We start from the raw sequence: 16,450 nt of genomic DNA on the forward strand, positions 1-16,450 counted from the left end.
ATTTACTTTAAGATGTAATTGACACTATACTACATAAATAGATATACTGCTGCACAATTAATTCCAGTTACCATATTTTATATTTGTTGGTTATCATCAGCACAAATTTTATGCTTCAGAAGAAATAGATCAATCTAGCAAAATAGTTACACTTAATTTTCTTTTAAAGACAGATTAACCAATTTAAGGAAGAATTGATATCTCATTTTCAAATTAACTGATAGAAAATTACCAGAGAATAATTATATATTTTCCCAACATCAGATAATGTGCAAAACATTTCTAAGATAGATACATTCCTGTTCAATTTCCAAAGCTAAATAAAAGCTTCCCAAAGTAAAACATTTGCATTCTTGGCCTTCTAAAGTAAACATTAGAAAACAAAGTACAAAAAAAATGATCTCTCAGCTTCTGAACAGCCCACTTAGTTACATAAAGTATTTTCTGTACCAACACTTTCTCAAATTCAAAAGATATTTACTTCCTAAGAATATGACAAAACAGTCTACACTTCAAATCATTTGCTCTGTTTCCTTGGCAACACTGCAGGATTCATTGGCTACCCTAAGTTGCATTACTTAACTATGGAATTTCTCAATTTGCATCTTGATCTTGGTCTGTTCTATACACCAAACAAACTAAATCATTTGTTACTTAACTCACAAACTCCCATCAGAATGTCTATATTTGAGAACCACATGTGTCTTGATAGAACTGACAAGGTAGAGTTTCTGGGCCAAGAAACTGACTCACTCCCAAGTCTGGTGTTTCAGTATCTTGAGTCCAAGATGGAATAGGAAGGGAAGCAAGGCCTGGACTGGAAGCCATGCAACCTATCCAAGCTACCTCTGAAACCTTACTTACCCCTTGGGTTTATATTCATCAGGAAGGAGAATGTGAATTATTTTAAATGAGGAATAACATGATCCGAACTGAAAGGACTCAGGGAGGTATCCATCTAAGTGTCTCACGACGTAGGCAGGGACATGGAAGGGAATCCCACATATTTACCTTGAGTGCAGATTGGGTCCCTGGAAAAGTGGACATGTCTTTGCCACTAGCACACCTTTATGGTGCTACTCCTGTCATACATTTATGGTATCAGAATAGATGTAAAGTCATTGGGGTCTTGATTAGTTTTGTTTTCTATTGTCAATTCTCAGTTTTTTCAAGACTTATTGTGTCTCTTTTCAAGACCAAATTCTCAAAATGATAAATGTTAAACCAAATCATCCTGCTATCTAATCCATACCATATATATGCCAAGTGAATACTATACTTTTTTTTTAAGTTTTTATGTAAATTCTGGTTAGTGTAATATTAGTTTCAGATGTACCTTACAGTGATTCAACACTTCCATCCAATACCTGGTGCTCATCACAGCAAGTGCATCCCTTAATATCACCCATCCCTCTCCCCCGCACCTCCCCCTGGTAACCATTAGTTTGTTCTCTGTGGTTAAGAGTCTGTCTCTTGGTTTACCTTTCTCTCCAAATCAGTCACCATTCTGACCTTAAAAAGCTAACAAGTCTTTGAAAGGAATTTAAATATCTTAGCCTTTAATGAGACATGTTTGGTATTATGTTTTAACACATTTTTTGGTAGATAAGACAGCCAGTGATGTTATCGTCCATATCTGGAGCTGAAACTAAATCCATAATATTCTCTTCCATACTTTGTACATGAGAGACAACAGTGTGAAATACCTGACAGTAAGGTGCATGTTAGCAGCCAATGGCTAGCCCCAGCTGAAGGCAGCCTTGGAAAATTACAAAGACGCAGAGGCAGCCTGCCTCATGACCTCTTTATCAAGTGTACAAACTTCCCTTTAATAATGTGACAGATATACCCACAGTTTATAAATATTAAATACATAGCACACTTCACAGAGCTAAATAGATCGAGCGCTCATACACGTTGATAAATGCTCCTTAGAGCTCTTTAACTGACACCTTGACACCTGAGGTAGAAAAGCATGTTTTAAAGAACATATAGGGTTTTTGCTGTTGTTGTTTTTTAAAGAACATATAAAGTCTGACCCTAGAAAGAAAAGGCTGACCAACGCCCTGTATGGTGACTCCGTCAGGAAGACATGCTCCATCATTTGGATATGGCATTTGGTATCAGAAAATTGTAAAACAAATAAATAATGTATCTATGATAGTGTTCTACATCTGTTCTAGTAGCTAAGATTAAATAGGGGCACGAGGAAAAGATAGTGAGTTCTCCCTGAGTATGTAGAGCATGTTTTGACAGAGACCAGGGGCCAGAGGGCCTTTTGAGAGGAAGAGAGATCATGGAGGCCTGGAGATCTGCACTGACAGGTCAAGATTAGAGAATTAAGGAAGATAATATTTATCCCTCATTATTGAGTACTTACTTTAGCCATTAACAGGCACTTCCCCTATCATCTGCAGTAAACCAGTATAAGTGATATGTTTATTAACTCCATTTTTCAAAAGATGAAATTGAGTATCAGAGAAGCTAAGATACTTACCCAAGATGAATCAGCTAGTGAATGGTAGAATCAAAATTCTGGTCTCAAGCATAGACCTTTTCAAAAAACTGATTGCAGATTTAGTCAGGACAGTTTTTTGATCATTAAGATTCCAAGTTCCACCACGTATAAACATAGGTAAGACTACTGGACATAATCCATATTTGGGGAAATATAGGCTTAATTCAAAGTAACAAGTGTAATAAAAATTATGTAAACAGACTTTTAGAACTGAAGGGAAATTTAGGTAAGTTCTAGTTCAAGTTCATTATTTTAAAATATTTGTTTTTAAAGAGTCAGAGAATGTCTATTTTAAATATAAATTTTAAAAATATTTTTAATAAATGTCTTTTTTATCAGCTTTGGAACATCTTAATTCTCCTTGTTAATGCTAGTTTTAAAAAATTACCAAACCATAATTTTATCATCCATATGCTACAAGTTTAAAAATAAATCAGGGAAATCTAAAAGTTTCTTTTTAAAAGTTTTTCAGAAATAACTAATAAAGATCTGGCCCTGAAATGCCCTTTTTGCTTCAATACTTTTATTGTGACCTATTGAACAACAGGATGATAAATCTATAAAATTCATATTGCAGTGATCTGAAGGACTAAAAAAAAGCCAAAAACAAAACAGTAATGCTCGCACGATCTTTCATTGTATTTGGTGCTGAAGAATCTTCGTGGAAATTAGCGGTGTATTTAGCTACACAAATTTAATTGTAGGCATATTTCCATTTATAATAATTTAGGAAATGAAAAAGATTCTGTAATTGTAATTTTGGCTTAGCTTAGTTAGAATCATTTCCTGAAAAGAATAGTGTCCTATCAAAAATTGATTTCCTCTTTTTGTGCTAGACATGTATATTGTAGTGCCAAGCAAAAAATAAGTAGGTGCTTCAATAAATATTTACTGAACAAATGATTAAGTGTATGAATGAGTTATTTATGAATGTAATAGTTCCCTTTCACAGGTTAAGCCTAATTGATAATTAGGTCTCATCTAGTCATTAGAAAGTTGCTGTTGGCCTAGGAAGCAATTGAGTACAGAGTACTCCTTTATGTCCTCCCAAGATATTTGCCTAAAGAGCAGATTATTACTTTTCATTTGATCATTTTTTTCAATCCACTTATTCAATTTGCCTTTATTGAAACACTACTCTGTGCAACTTCTGATCAAGTTAAAGCAGACCATGTTGGGGCCCAGCTGGCCCACCTAATACATCATAATGAGGCAAGTATCTTTACCAAACTGGGCACAACAGCTTAGTTTTTCCTAGACTTCATGTTACTAAGTAAAGAGACTTAAAGGTTTCTGGGGGTTAAAAAGAAAAAAATGTATTTTTAAATGACTTACGTTAAAATGGTTTCTTACTGTTTCTGATCTTTCTTCAATGGTCATATAACTCTTAGAGTCTTATGCTTTCATCCACCATCACAGAAAATTAGGAAACATATGTTCAAACAATGAGCTTATGATGTTTGTTTGTTTCCTTATCTTGATGGAGGAGAGGATGTGTAATTTATAAATTATTATAACAGAAATGGAAGAGAGGCATACAGGAAACATGAGATACACTAGGAATAGAAGGAAACACACTTTCTGACAAAGAAAAGATGAGCAAAATAGACAGGTTGATAGACAAACACATGTATGGACAGGCAGGCATACATATAAATAGAGAAGGAGTAGAGAATCTTTGAAGGTTTTTTTTTTTTTTACTGTGTTATTGTTTTATTGTTTTGGTTTGTTTTGTTTTATATATATATATACATATATATATATATTTTTTTTTTTTTAATAGTTTGTTGTCAACTTGGTTTCCATATAACACCCAGTGCTCTTCCCCAAAAGTGCCCTCCTCCACTACCACCACCTCTTTTCCCCCCTCCCCCTTCTCCTTCAACCCTCAGTTTGTTTTCAGTATTCAATAGTCTCTCAGGTTTGGTTTTGAAGTGAACATTACTCAGGGAAAACAGCCCTTGAGATAGCCTTTGGTTTAACAGACTATGTTATCATTGAACTTTGAAGTTACTCATGTACACTGTAGCTCAAAGATACCATCATTAACCTAAACGACACAGCTCTATAGTAGCTACTATGTGCCAGGTACAGAACTGAATACTGGATACTTAAGGGTGAAGAAAGGATATCTACTCTGAATGCATACATACTCAAAATTCTCAGCCCTCCAAAATTGTAGTTACTCCCTTCTCAGTAAACATGTTTGAGCCAAAACACTCTACTATGTGAATACTAATTTATGTATGTTATATATGTTAGTTTTACTGTGTTATCTTTTAATTTTTTTATAAAACACTAACTACAAAAGGAATAAAATAAAAATATTTTGAAATATCCATTTTATATACTAACAGCATAAAATGTATCAATATAGGATCTTATTATAAGTTCATCTTATTTTGACACTTGATTTCAAATAATAGTCATACCACATATGCACAATATACATGAGATGCGACATATTTAGGACTTTTTGTGATCTCTTTCTGTATCAGTCTAGATCATCCTTGCATCACATTGTAGTTGACAATAACTTGTTGTAGAAGTTGAAGACATAGCTTTTCTGTTCTCCATATGTTCTGTGTGTTTGCTTGGACCTTGAGTGCTATTTTCTAATGTATACACAAGATTGAGAACCACTGTGTAAGGAGCGACATGGCATCTGGAATGCCTGCCCGAGGCCAGGTGAAATCAAGGCCCTGCCTGATTGCTCAAGTTCTTGAAGTAAACGATTTGCTTCTTGAACATTCTAGCATTTTTCTCACTGTTTTATTGTTTAAACTAGCATTCTCCAAAATTCTCTGATCACATACCTCTAACAAAAATTTTGAGCATTCTCCATGGGGAGTATCCTGAATATATTTTATTTACAATTTATTTAATACACATGTGTGCATATATTTTCAGTTTACAATTCTAAACTGTCTTCAACTGTGTCTAGGTGTTCTTTTTCTACACATAGATCAAAGTGTATCTGCAAAAATAAAACAAGATGGAGACAATTTGAGGGAGCCACATCTGAAAAAATTCATTATTATAGGGATATTGCCTTTATTAAACTTTTCAGACAAAATTAAATTATTGATACAGAACTTACAAAGAAGGGATTTTTTTCTGTTCAGTTTTTGTGTATGTGTGAGGTGGAGAGGATAGTTCTGCATTAGAAAATTAATCAGTTTCTCAACCAAAGAGGTTTCTTTTAAAAGAAAAATTAGGACTGTTTGAGAATATTTTCATATATTTATGATTATTTACTTTTATTTAACTCTTACAAATAGTCCCATAAGGTGGGATCAATTGTTACTTTCATTTTACTTATAAGGAAATTAAGGCACTGTTGTGCGCGCAGGCACACAGAAGCCAGGACACGAGGATAAGGGAATGAGGAAAAGAAGAGAGAGAGTCAAAGGACAGGGAGGGAGGAGCAACATGAGCGGCGCCCATATTGCTGCTTTATTCCTCACAAGCAAGTGGTTTTATACAGACAGCCACAGGTGTAAACAATCCCGGAAGATTGCCAAAGCCTGAAGCACAATCAACATTCCAACTCAAGAAGCAAGAAGGTCATTTGTACAATTAACATTTTAAATCAAGTAATCTAATCCTAGAGAAACTAGGGGCAGCTGCAAGGGTTGTAAGGGCACAAGAACTTTTGCTCCTTGCTGCTGCTTCCTACAAGGCACAAAGAGTTTAAAGTCATAGTCATCTTTTTATGCAAATTCTTAATGATATTGAATATCCAGTGTAAATTATTTCAAAGAGATTGCTGCAATATCAAATTAAAGGGAGATTTTGTTTCATTGAGTTTAAGTGTTAAATATATTTTCCTATAGCTCTTTGAAAACTGGTTACTCTATAGGCCACATTACTTACATCTAATCTGGGCAATCAGAATCCTCCATTAATTGATCAGACCAGATGTCAAAATTCAGGCCATGTCCACTTCTGCTTTTTCTACACTGTGGTCACTAGCAACCCTTTTCTAAGTATGCTTTACTCTCAGACAATGTTTCTTGGTGGTGCTACTAGTATTTTGAGGGAAATTCTCCTTTGTGCAGGGAGTATACCAGTTATTACAATGCCATTAGCTTACATCCTGACCCTCACCCACTAAATAATGTGTTTCCCCAGTTATATTGCAGTAGTCCCTAAGGGACAATGCCGACCACTAAACTACTGAAGGACAGAGAAATCATCAACTCCTGCAGCTGGTGACTTATGTTAATTTACCTTATACCAATCGTTAATAGTGTCTTTTGTTAGTGTGATACTCAAAAGTGTTTGGAATTATATTTGAGTAGGGTTGCCAGAGTTAGCAAATAAAAATACAGGTTATCTGGTGACTCTGTTAGAGATAATATAATGCTAATGTCCTATTCTGGTGTGTCTTTAACCTACTGACTCAAGATGACTAGCAAACTGGAAAGTCACTTGTTTGAGATTTAGAAAAGCATATGTGAAGTGACACATCTTATATTTCAAATTCGTAAATTCGTAGTAGTTAGAAGAATACTCTCATCAAACAAAAATCTAATTTATATTGACAAAGAGTCTACCAAATGCACATAAAAACAATATTGATGGACATTTACATTTATCCTACTATAGGTATTACATGTTGTTCATTCTTTGGCTACAATATAATTAACAAATTCCTTTTATTTTGTTGTTGGTTTGTTTTATTTTAATTCTAGTTTAGTTTACATGCAGTGTAATATTAGTTTCATTGTACCATACAGTGATCCAACACTTCCACACAACACCCAGTGCTCATCACAAGTGCGTTACTTAGTCCCCGGCACCTATTTCATCTGTCACCCCACCCGCCTCCCCTCTGAAGGCCATCAGTTTGTCAATATAGCTAAGAGTTTCTTTCTTGGTTTTTGTCTCTCTCTCTTATTTCTTTGCTACAATTATGTATTTAAAAATAAATAAAGGCAGCAAGAGCCAGCAATTTAATCAATAGAACTAACCAGACTAAAATTATTTTATATTAAATCCTAAAATGTTCCTGATCTGAACTTCTTGTAGATTAAGAGATAAGGGAATTACAACAAATAAATTCAGCTTCATTATTCAATTGTGAAAACAAAGCTATAGTGTTTCATGCAATTTCTATTGACATGACTGCCCCTAAGGAGGAAAATGATAAGGCATTATTATCACATAATATGATATTTCAACTGAATATGTATTTGTGTACAACAGCTTTTCTGTTTGTTTGTTTCATATATAAAAAAATGACAGTCCCTTAAGGAAGAGATGCCACAATAAATGAAAGACCTTTTAACCCACAGTAAAGAAACATAACAAAGCCATTATGAATGACGCAGCAGGTTTAGGAAAATGAAAGCTGGTATTAAATATGACAGGCTGTCACAACAACAGAAATGGTAATCAGTGTAATCATAGCAATAAAATAATATTTGTATTTTGTTTCTTTCAAGGAGTTAAAATAATGGACATTTTTTTCTAAGTCAACAATTTGAAATAATATGGCAAAAATAATAAAAAACAAAAAATAAATGTGAAGCATATTAGAATTATTTAAAGTCTGCTCTACATGCTTTTTTTCTTCAAATTTCTTTTAAGATAATTGCATTTATATTCCTTTTTCTTTTCTGTGCATGATTATGTTCTTTTTCTTTACAACCTAGTACTCTTTTTTAAAGGTTTATTTATTTATTTTTCTGAAAGAGAGAGAGAGAAAGCACAAGCAGGGGAGGGGCAGGGAGAGCGTGAGGGTGAGGGAGAGGGAGAGGGAGAGAATCCCAAGCAGGCTCTGCTCTTCCCTGTACTCAAACTCAACAAACCATGAGATCATGACCTTAGCTGAAATTAACCAATTGAGCCACCCAGGTGCCCCTTACAATTTAGTATTCTTGAACCAAGTTTTCTATCACTTGGCTTCAATAAATCCATAATCAGCTAAATTGGAATATTTGTTTTGTAGCCTATAATAAAATCTGAATTTCTTATAGTTATCTTCTCTGTTGTAAAATTACCATTTATTTTGTAACTTTAAGAATGCAGTATAAATATGTAATTATCTCTACCTGGTATTCAGTGATGCTCCTTAGTGATATTTTCTCACACAGTGTTGAGACATTGCAATGTGGAAAATGCCTTGCATGGGAAACATTGTACACAGAGGAACACTTGTGCTCAATGATACATACCCCATGCAGTGGCAAAGGAGAAATTAGACTCACTGTTCATCGAAAGTTTCCTCAGAACACTTTCTGACCTACTATGTGGCACTTTAGCCACATCTCTTCATGTTTAAGGGACTCAAACTGTGCTGGACCTTTTCACTCAGGCCTCATAAAATCAACAGGAAAACCAGTTTATTTATAGTATTTGATTTTCTTTCTATGCTTTCTTTAACCCAATGCACAATAAATAGGCCTCACTCATTAAAACATACATTGTAACTTCTCTTTCTAAACATCTTTAAAGATCGAAGAAATGCTGGCTTTTCTTTAGCAGCAACTCGTTCAATAGAAGCAAGTTGTATAGAATGTGTTATACCAAGTCCCTTTAATCCTGGTCAGAGTTCAAAGAGACTATAGATTTTAACATATTTTAGGTGCAAAATTTTTGTCAAGGAATAGAATGAAGTTTCTTCAAAAATGTAGGACTTGTTAAAACTGAACCTTGGAGGATTGATCCAAGGTCTCTTTATTTGGGCCTGATTAGAGTTTCAGAGGCCCAAATGATATACATTCCTTACAATCATCAGTGCAACTTGCTTTTAGAGCATTATTGTGATTAAACTTAGATATACCATACCCATTACCAGTGCTGCCCACGTACTGATAGTGCATGTATATTAAATTTTCTTCTGAGTTATTTTAGCGTCTTTCAGGTCATTCAGACACCACATTATAATGCTGTTATTCCAAACTGCAGGGTTTCTGATTCATATTCAGAGAATAGCAATCTCCCAAATAGGAAAAGGCTCATTATTTATTTTTAATCTACACTGGAAAGATTTTGTCCTAGGAGTCCACCAGCTACGTGATATCCCTTCCCGTTTTCATGCCTCAGTTTGCTAGTCTGTAAAATGGATTTTTGACCGGATGACCTCTGATATCTTTTCCAGCTCTGACATTCTTTTATTCACAACTCATGATGTAATCTTATGAATAAACTCCCAAGTGGTTTCCTTTTGTTTTCTTGCTTCACAGTAGCCTTCGGAAAAGTGAAAAAGCATGTGGTTCTACCTTTGCAAACTCTGTCTTCTCCCTAATGGAAAAGTGTAACAAATTAAAAATTATATCTATAGATTTCCTAATCTCTATTTCAAAAACATATATAATTGCTGTGTGGTGTGAAGCGCTCCTCGTTTTAAGTACACTGCAGATAGACCTAAAGCAAAGCACTGCTCCTTCCTGCGCAGCTTCGATCTCAGATCCGCTGTGGCTGCCTCCTGCGTAGTCACTCATGTGGACCGCTCTACAAATAGCCATCCTCAATGACTTTTATTTATATCTACTTTGTCAAATGTAGGTTTAGAAATTTTGTCTTGCATCCTACTACTGTTACCCCGTTTTGCATTGTAACCAGTTAACAGTAGCTTTGCTTGTCTCAAAACCTAGGTTGATTTTGTTTAAATTTATGAATAAAAATGCATTCATTCCTTTTAATTTTATAGTTTCCTTGTAAGGTTTGGTGTTTTTTATTAAGTATAGGCTTTTTTCCCCGTTAAATGATCAACAGCTTTTCTACAAAGAAGATTTTGATTAATGTCCATTTTTATCTCTTAAAAGGATCCTTCCCGGCCATTGGGGTGGAGGCGTTTTGCCCCAGCTTCCTGAGGGCAGGGTTTTTAAATAGCATCCAGGCCCCGCATCCGGTGCCAGGGGGAGGATCTCTGCCCCCCAGGATTCCTGCTGGTATGTATTTCAAGTGAAGTTTTCTGCCACTGTATACAGCAGCACAGGTCTGTGCTCACAACTGAAAGATACACAATACAGAAATAAATATTTCTAAGTTACTGTTGAAAGAAAATGCAAACAACGCGTCCTTAATGCAGGGGTCACGTTTATGATCTCTAATGCCGTGAAAGCAGTAAGAGGATGTGGAGGATGGATCTATAACCTGAGCACCTGTTAGCAGAATGCTGCTGCCGCTGCTCCTAGAGTAATGTTTACGTAAATAAGGACTAGAGCTTTAGAGTCCAAATTTTGTAACAAGAATAAAAATAAGATAAATTTGAGTTACTTTGCCACTTGGAATTGGCTAGAAAAGAGAATTAAAAACAGCATTACTAATAGAAAGAGTAAATCCATATTTGGGCAAGTTTATAGAGATTTAATTAATGTTTAATTTCACTATAGGGAAGTGACTGGAAGAAAAGCCAGAAAGTAGCAAATTTGGGAGAACTTTTTGAAAAAAAAATTAATGCAGTCTCTCCCAAAATGTCAATCTGACCAAAGCTCTATTTTATCAATGAGAGAAAGAAAATACAGAAAATTAAGTGTTTTTTTCATGTTTATTTATATTTTGAGACACAGAGAAAAAGAGCGACTGGGGCAAGGCAAAGAGAGAAGAGAGAATTCCACACAGGCTCTGTGCTGACAGCACTCAGGGCTTGGTCCTACCAACCATTAGATCATGACCTGAGCCAAAATCAAGAGCTAGACGTCTAACTGACTGAGCCGTACAGGCACCCTGGAAATTGAGCATTTTAAAATGCAATTTCAGGGACACCTGGGTAGATCAGTTTGGTTAAGCATCTGACTTCAGCTCAGGGCATGTTCTCGCGGCTCACGAGTCTGAGCCCCTGTTGGGGTCCATGCTAACAGCTTAGAGCCTAGAGGCTGCTTTGCATTCTGTGTCTCCATCTCTCTCTGTCCCTCTGCACTCATGCTCTGTCCATCTCTCTCAAAAATAAGTAAGCATTAAAAAAATGAAATGAAATAAAATGCAACTTTAAGTTTAGTAAATCACTTTCTGGATTATCCATAATATTATTTCAGAAACAAATTGTTTTTTATATTGTTTGATATTTATAAAATATCAAACTGCCTTCTTCTGTTGTATGAAGGATACAAGCTGACTTTTTATATGTGTCTTAGCAAGATAGAATTAGGACATTGATTCTTGGATTTTGTTTTGTTTTTTGAGAAGCAGAGGGCGAGGGAGAGAGAGAATCCTAAGCAGGCTCCACACCCAGTGGTGTGAGATGTGACCTCACTCTCACAACCACGAGATCATAGCCTGAGCCAAAATCAAGAGTTGGATGCTTAACTAACTGCGTGACCCAGAAGCCTCTTTAAGTTTTATTTATTGTAATTCTGGGGACATCCAGGGGGCTCAGTTGGTTAAGCGTCTGACTCTTGATTTGGACTCAAGTAATGATCTCACAGTTCATGAGTACCAGCCCATGTCGGCCCCCAATTTGGTGTGGAGCCTGCTTAAGATCCTCTCTCTCCTTGACCCTCTGCCCCTCCCCCTGCTTGCACCCTATATCATTTTTTTTTAAATTAGCCTAACTCTGGTGCTTTTTAATCATAATAATTATACCACAAATTATGCTGATGACATCAGTGTATTCAGGAGGGTTGACCTGAGCCAACCATTCCTAGGAACATTTGAAGATACTAGGAAATCCAATAAAAACAAAATTCAAACATACACATTTCTTGCTTTTCTTAACAGAATTTTACCAACAAGGCCTAACATTATTACATTTCTGTTTTCCTGTTGCTCTTCAATTACCCTTGCCTACTCAATTAAAACATACAAAATAACAAATTATAAATATGCTTTGATATCATTTGGTTTTATCACTGGATAATTACTGATATGGTTGGAACCTTTGTGACCAGCAATGCCAATGATACAGTAGAAAATAAAACTATGTGAATTTAAAACTAGCAGCTTTAATTCTAATGAGTGCCACTTTTTTTTCCTCTTTAGAAACAAAAATGGTATCAGTTGCTCAGAAATGTTATCATTCTTACTGTTGATAGTGATGGTGGTGTTGGAAAAGACTAGAAATAAAAATCTATGTAAGCTAAAGCTCTCAGAGCTGCAAATATAAAAAGGTAGTTTTCACATATATTATTAATATCTCAGTGATTAGAATTGAGGAATGGATAATTTGTAGTTTAATGGCTTAATCCTTAACTCTTAATGGCAAATCTCGGTGGATTTAGGTGTGTTTGGCAGAAATGACATTACAAAGTTCAGAAGTGACTTGAATTATTCAGCATTACTGCTAAAAAAAAATAAATAAATAACCCTTGTCATTTAGTCACTGAGAATGATAGAAGAAAGATCATGTTTCTATAACACATACACAGAAACAACTTTCTAGAGAGAGATCTGAAAGAACACTCTAGCACTCTATTCTTCTAGGCTTTAAGCCAAATTTGCCTCCAGCTTTCATAGGAAAGAAAACTCAGTTCAGTTTTCATGACTTACATACAAATCAGGTGTAACAAAATTGCTTCATAAAAAATTTATAGATCTAAACTGGTTCCTGTTCCCTCGAACTGAAATTAACTCAACTCACTTTTCCTGGCTTATATCACTTTGATAAGTGATCCCTGTACACTTCCTCTGGCACTTTTCAGTAATGACTGCTACAATTTCAAAGGTAATTTTTATCCTCTTCCATTCATCTATAGCTTATTTCCCAAGAATTTCCTTTATAATTTTGTGTGAAGAGGAATGAAGTGGTAATCATGAGAAGTTCTTATTTCATATTTTTTAAACACATTTCTTTGCTTTCTAATAGATGAACTCATAACTGTTTAGGTTTAGGGCATCATCATGAAAGTAGTTCCCCCCTTGACCTGTACCATGGCACTTCGAACAGTTGACCAAAGGCTGATGGCCACTGGGCAGCAATTAATTTGCTTTCTCCTAATTGATTATATGTCACAGTACTTCTAAGGTCTCAAAACACATTAGCGATGTGATTCAAGGAAACCTGTTCTATTGGTAGTACTAATTTGGTTTCCAGCTACTTACCTTTTTCTTTCCAGCTACTTACCTTAATCAAATTTAAATGAGATACCTGATGATGTCTCTTATAAAATTGTTTCTTTGCATTCATGTCACACTATGCTATCAAGGAGCAGTGTTTTTATACTACTTATTTTTAAGTGTATTTATTTATTTATTTATTTATTTATTTATTTAGAGAGAGAGAGAGAGAGAGAGAGAGAGAGAGAGAGCGAGCATGCATACATGGGAGGGGTAAAGAGTGAAAGAGGAAATCCCAAGCAGGCTCTGTACTGTCAGCACAGAGCCCAATGGGGGAGGGGGGGTATTGCACTTATGAACCATGAGATTGTTACCTGAGCCAAAACCAAGAGTGGGACTCTTAACCCACTGAGCCACCCAAGTGCCCCTATAATACTTATTTTTACATTAACTGCAATGAAAGAATCATTTAATCATGAGACGCAGAAAGCAGACAAGCCTGACATCAGTATTTATTTAACTATTGCCAATTATTTGCACTGTCTATATGACCTTTCTCATTACTAGAAAGGTCATAGTAAAGAGTTATTATTCTTAGTTTTAAATAAAGAAAAATGCTGGAAAGTAATTGGCTGAAATTTAAATAGCAAGTATATTCATATATATTTTTTAATTAACTTAAATTCAAGTTAGTTAACATATAGTGTAGTACTGGATTCAGGAGTTGAATTTAGTAATTCATCACTTAGCATATATCACCCAGTGCTCATCCCAATGAATGCCCTTCTTAATGCCCGTCACCCGTTTATCCCATCCCTCCACCCCCCCTCCAGCAACTCTGTTCTCTGTAGTTCAGTGTCTCTGATAGTTTGCCTCCCTCTCTGTTTTTGTCTTATTTCTCCTTCCCTTCCCCTATGTTCCTCTATTTTGTTTCTTAAATTCCACATGTGAGTGAAATCATATGGTTTTTGTCTTGTTTCACTTACACTCTGGTTCCATCTAGATACACTATAGTTCCATCCACATTGTTGCAAATGGAAAGATTTCATTCTTTTTGATCACTGAGTAATATTCTTTGTTGCAGTGGCTTTCAAGCAGTAGTTACTCAATAAAGTAAGAAAACTCACAGGAGAGAAGGGACAAGAGGAGAGAGAGAAGGAAATAGAAGAGAGAAGGAAGCTGAGAGAGGAGAAGATAGAAAGGCAGAACTGACAGTATTTTTTTTAATCAAAGTCTTCCCATGCTGTATTTCTCCTTATTTTCTTAAAATTTTTAATGTTTATTTTTCAGAGAGAGAGACAGAGTGTGAGTGGGGGAGGGGCAGAGAGAGAGAGAGAGGGAGACATAGATCCAAAGTAGGCTCCTGGCTCTAAGCTGCCAGCTAGAGCCCATTGCAGGGCTCAGACCCACAAATGGTGAGATCATGATCTGAGCTGAGGTCAAATGCTAAACCGACTGAGCCACCCAGGCACCCCTGTATTCCTCCTTATTAAAGTCAAATTCAGGGCACCTGAGGGGCTAAGTTGGTTAAGGGTCTGACACAGTTCATGAATTCAAGCCCTGCATCAGGCTCTCAGGCTTTCTGCTGTCAACACAGAGCCTGCTTCAGAACTCTGGTCCCCCGAACCCCTGCCCCCTCTCCCACTCATATTCATTTATTCATTCTCTCTCTCCCCCCCTCCCTCTCTCCCTCCCTCCCTCCCTCTCTCCCTCTCTCTCACCCCCTCCCTCCCTCTCTCTCTCTCTCAAAAATAAATTTAAAAAATTAAAATTAAATTCTGCCTCCCTGAAAAGAATTAAGGAATTAATGTCCCTTTTCTAAATGTGTAATCAGGCATCTACTCTAAAATGGTAATATTGTTCTCTTTAATCCATCTAGTTTTGTCTTCTTTTGTGTGTTTTTATTTTTGAGAAAGAGAGAGATAGACCATGAACAGGGGAGGGGCAGAGAGAAAAAAATACAGAATCTGAAGCAGGCTTCAGGCTCTGAGCTAACAGCACAAAGCCCGATGTGGGGCTGGAACTCTCAGACTTTGAGATCATGACCTGAGCTGAAGTTGGATGCTTAACCAACTGATCAAGCCAGTCGCTCCCATCTACTTATTTCTTTGATTTAATTCTGTAGCCAAAGAGTATCTGAAAGTAGGATCGAACATTTTTATCTGCCACAGAGCACTGATTACAAATAGGGTCTTAGATTCTGTGTCTTATCATATGACAGACTCTTCCTCTACCTAAACGCTTTAGGCTTTTGGCAATTTCATACACATACCATATAAAATAAAAGCAGCATACTGAAGTCCTTGAGAAATAAAATTACACAGTTATAATGATAGGGTAACGTATGGAGGTTTCCTGATTTATTTATTTTTCTGTCACTGCACAACAATAACTATCATGGAGTATCTTAAATTTACACTAAGATCCAAAGATTACAATGTGTCTTAAAAGCTGGACTTACTTATAAAATGTAAAGGCATATTCATTATCTAATACTCATAAAATAATAACCTAGGTTGAGCATGATTAGATCATCAAAATATTAGGTTACTTTTTTTTTAGCAGGTTTTTTTTTTTTTGTCCTTGACGGAATGTATTAAATAAGCAAACACCACCAACAAGCAAAACAAGTACTACAATGTAAAAACATTAAAAAAAAGACAACCCTCTCACATGCATAAATGAAAGATTGCACACAAAGAACTCACATCTTTTCAAGCTTCAATAGTAAATATTTTGCTACTATGTGTTAAATACTGCGTGGTTTGCCCAAGCTAAGGTAAAACCACATCATGAATCAATAAGCATTTTGCATTTTCTTTCATTATCTACTCAAAGTCATGCCTACTGCACCTCTAAACATTTCATTAAATCCAATTATACAGCAAACACTCCCAAAATAAACTTAGATTGTATTGAAGTTTCACTTAACAGTATATAAAATGCTGTGTTGTGACAGGTACTGAATCAATTTTTCTTAAGCACTAC

General features: G+C 35.6%; 1 protein-coding gene and 1 pseudogene across 2 annotated transcripts in view; one reads left to right on the forward strand and one right to left on the reverse strand.

Moving 5' to 3' along the window:
- EPHA6 (EPH receptor A6) overlaps nucleotides 1–16,450 on the forward strand; it is an 852,931-nt gene that overhangs the window by 706,124 nt on the left and 130,357 nt on the right. For both annotated transcript variants that reach the window (XM_029939169.1, XM_029939170.1), the window contains one exon: nucleotides 10,294–10,419. In XM_029939169.1, the coding sequence (XP_029795029.1) occupies nucleotides 10,294–10,419 (126 nt within the window). The remainder of the gene's footprint in view (nucleotides 1–10,293; nucleotides 10,420–16,450) is intronic.
- On the reverse strand, nucleotides 513–9,993 carry LOC115292483 (annotated as a pseudogene).

The sequence above is a fragment of the Suricata suricatta genome, chromosome 5 (genome assembly GCF_006229205.1).
Source record: "Suricata suricatta isolate VVHF042 chromosome 5, meerkat_22Aug2017_6uvM2_HiC, whole genome shotgun sequence".
NCBI classification, from domain to species: domain Eukaryota; kingdom Metazoa; phylum Chordata; class Mammalia; order Carnivora; family Herpestidae; genus Suricata; species Suricata suricatta.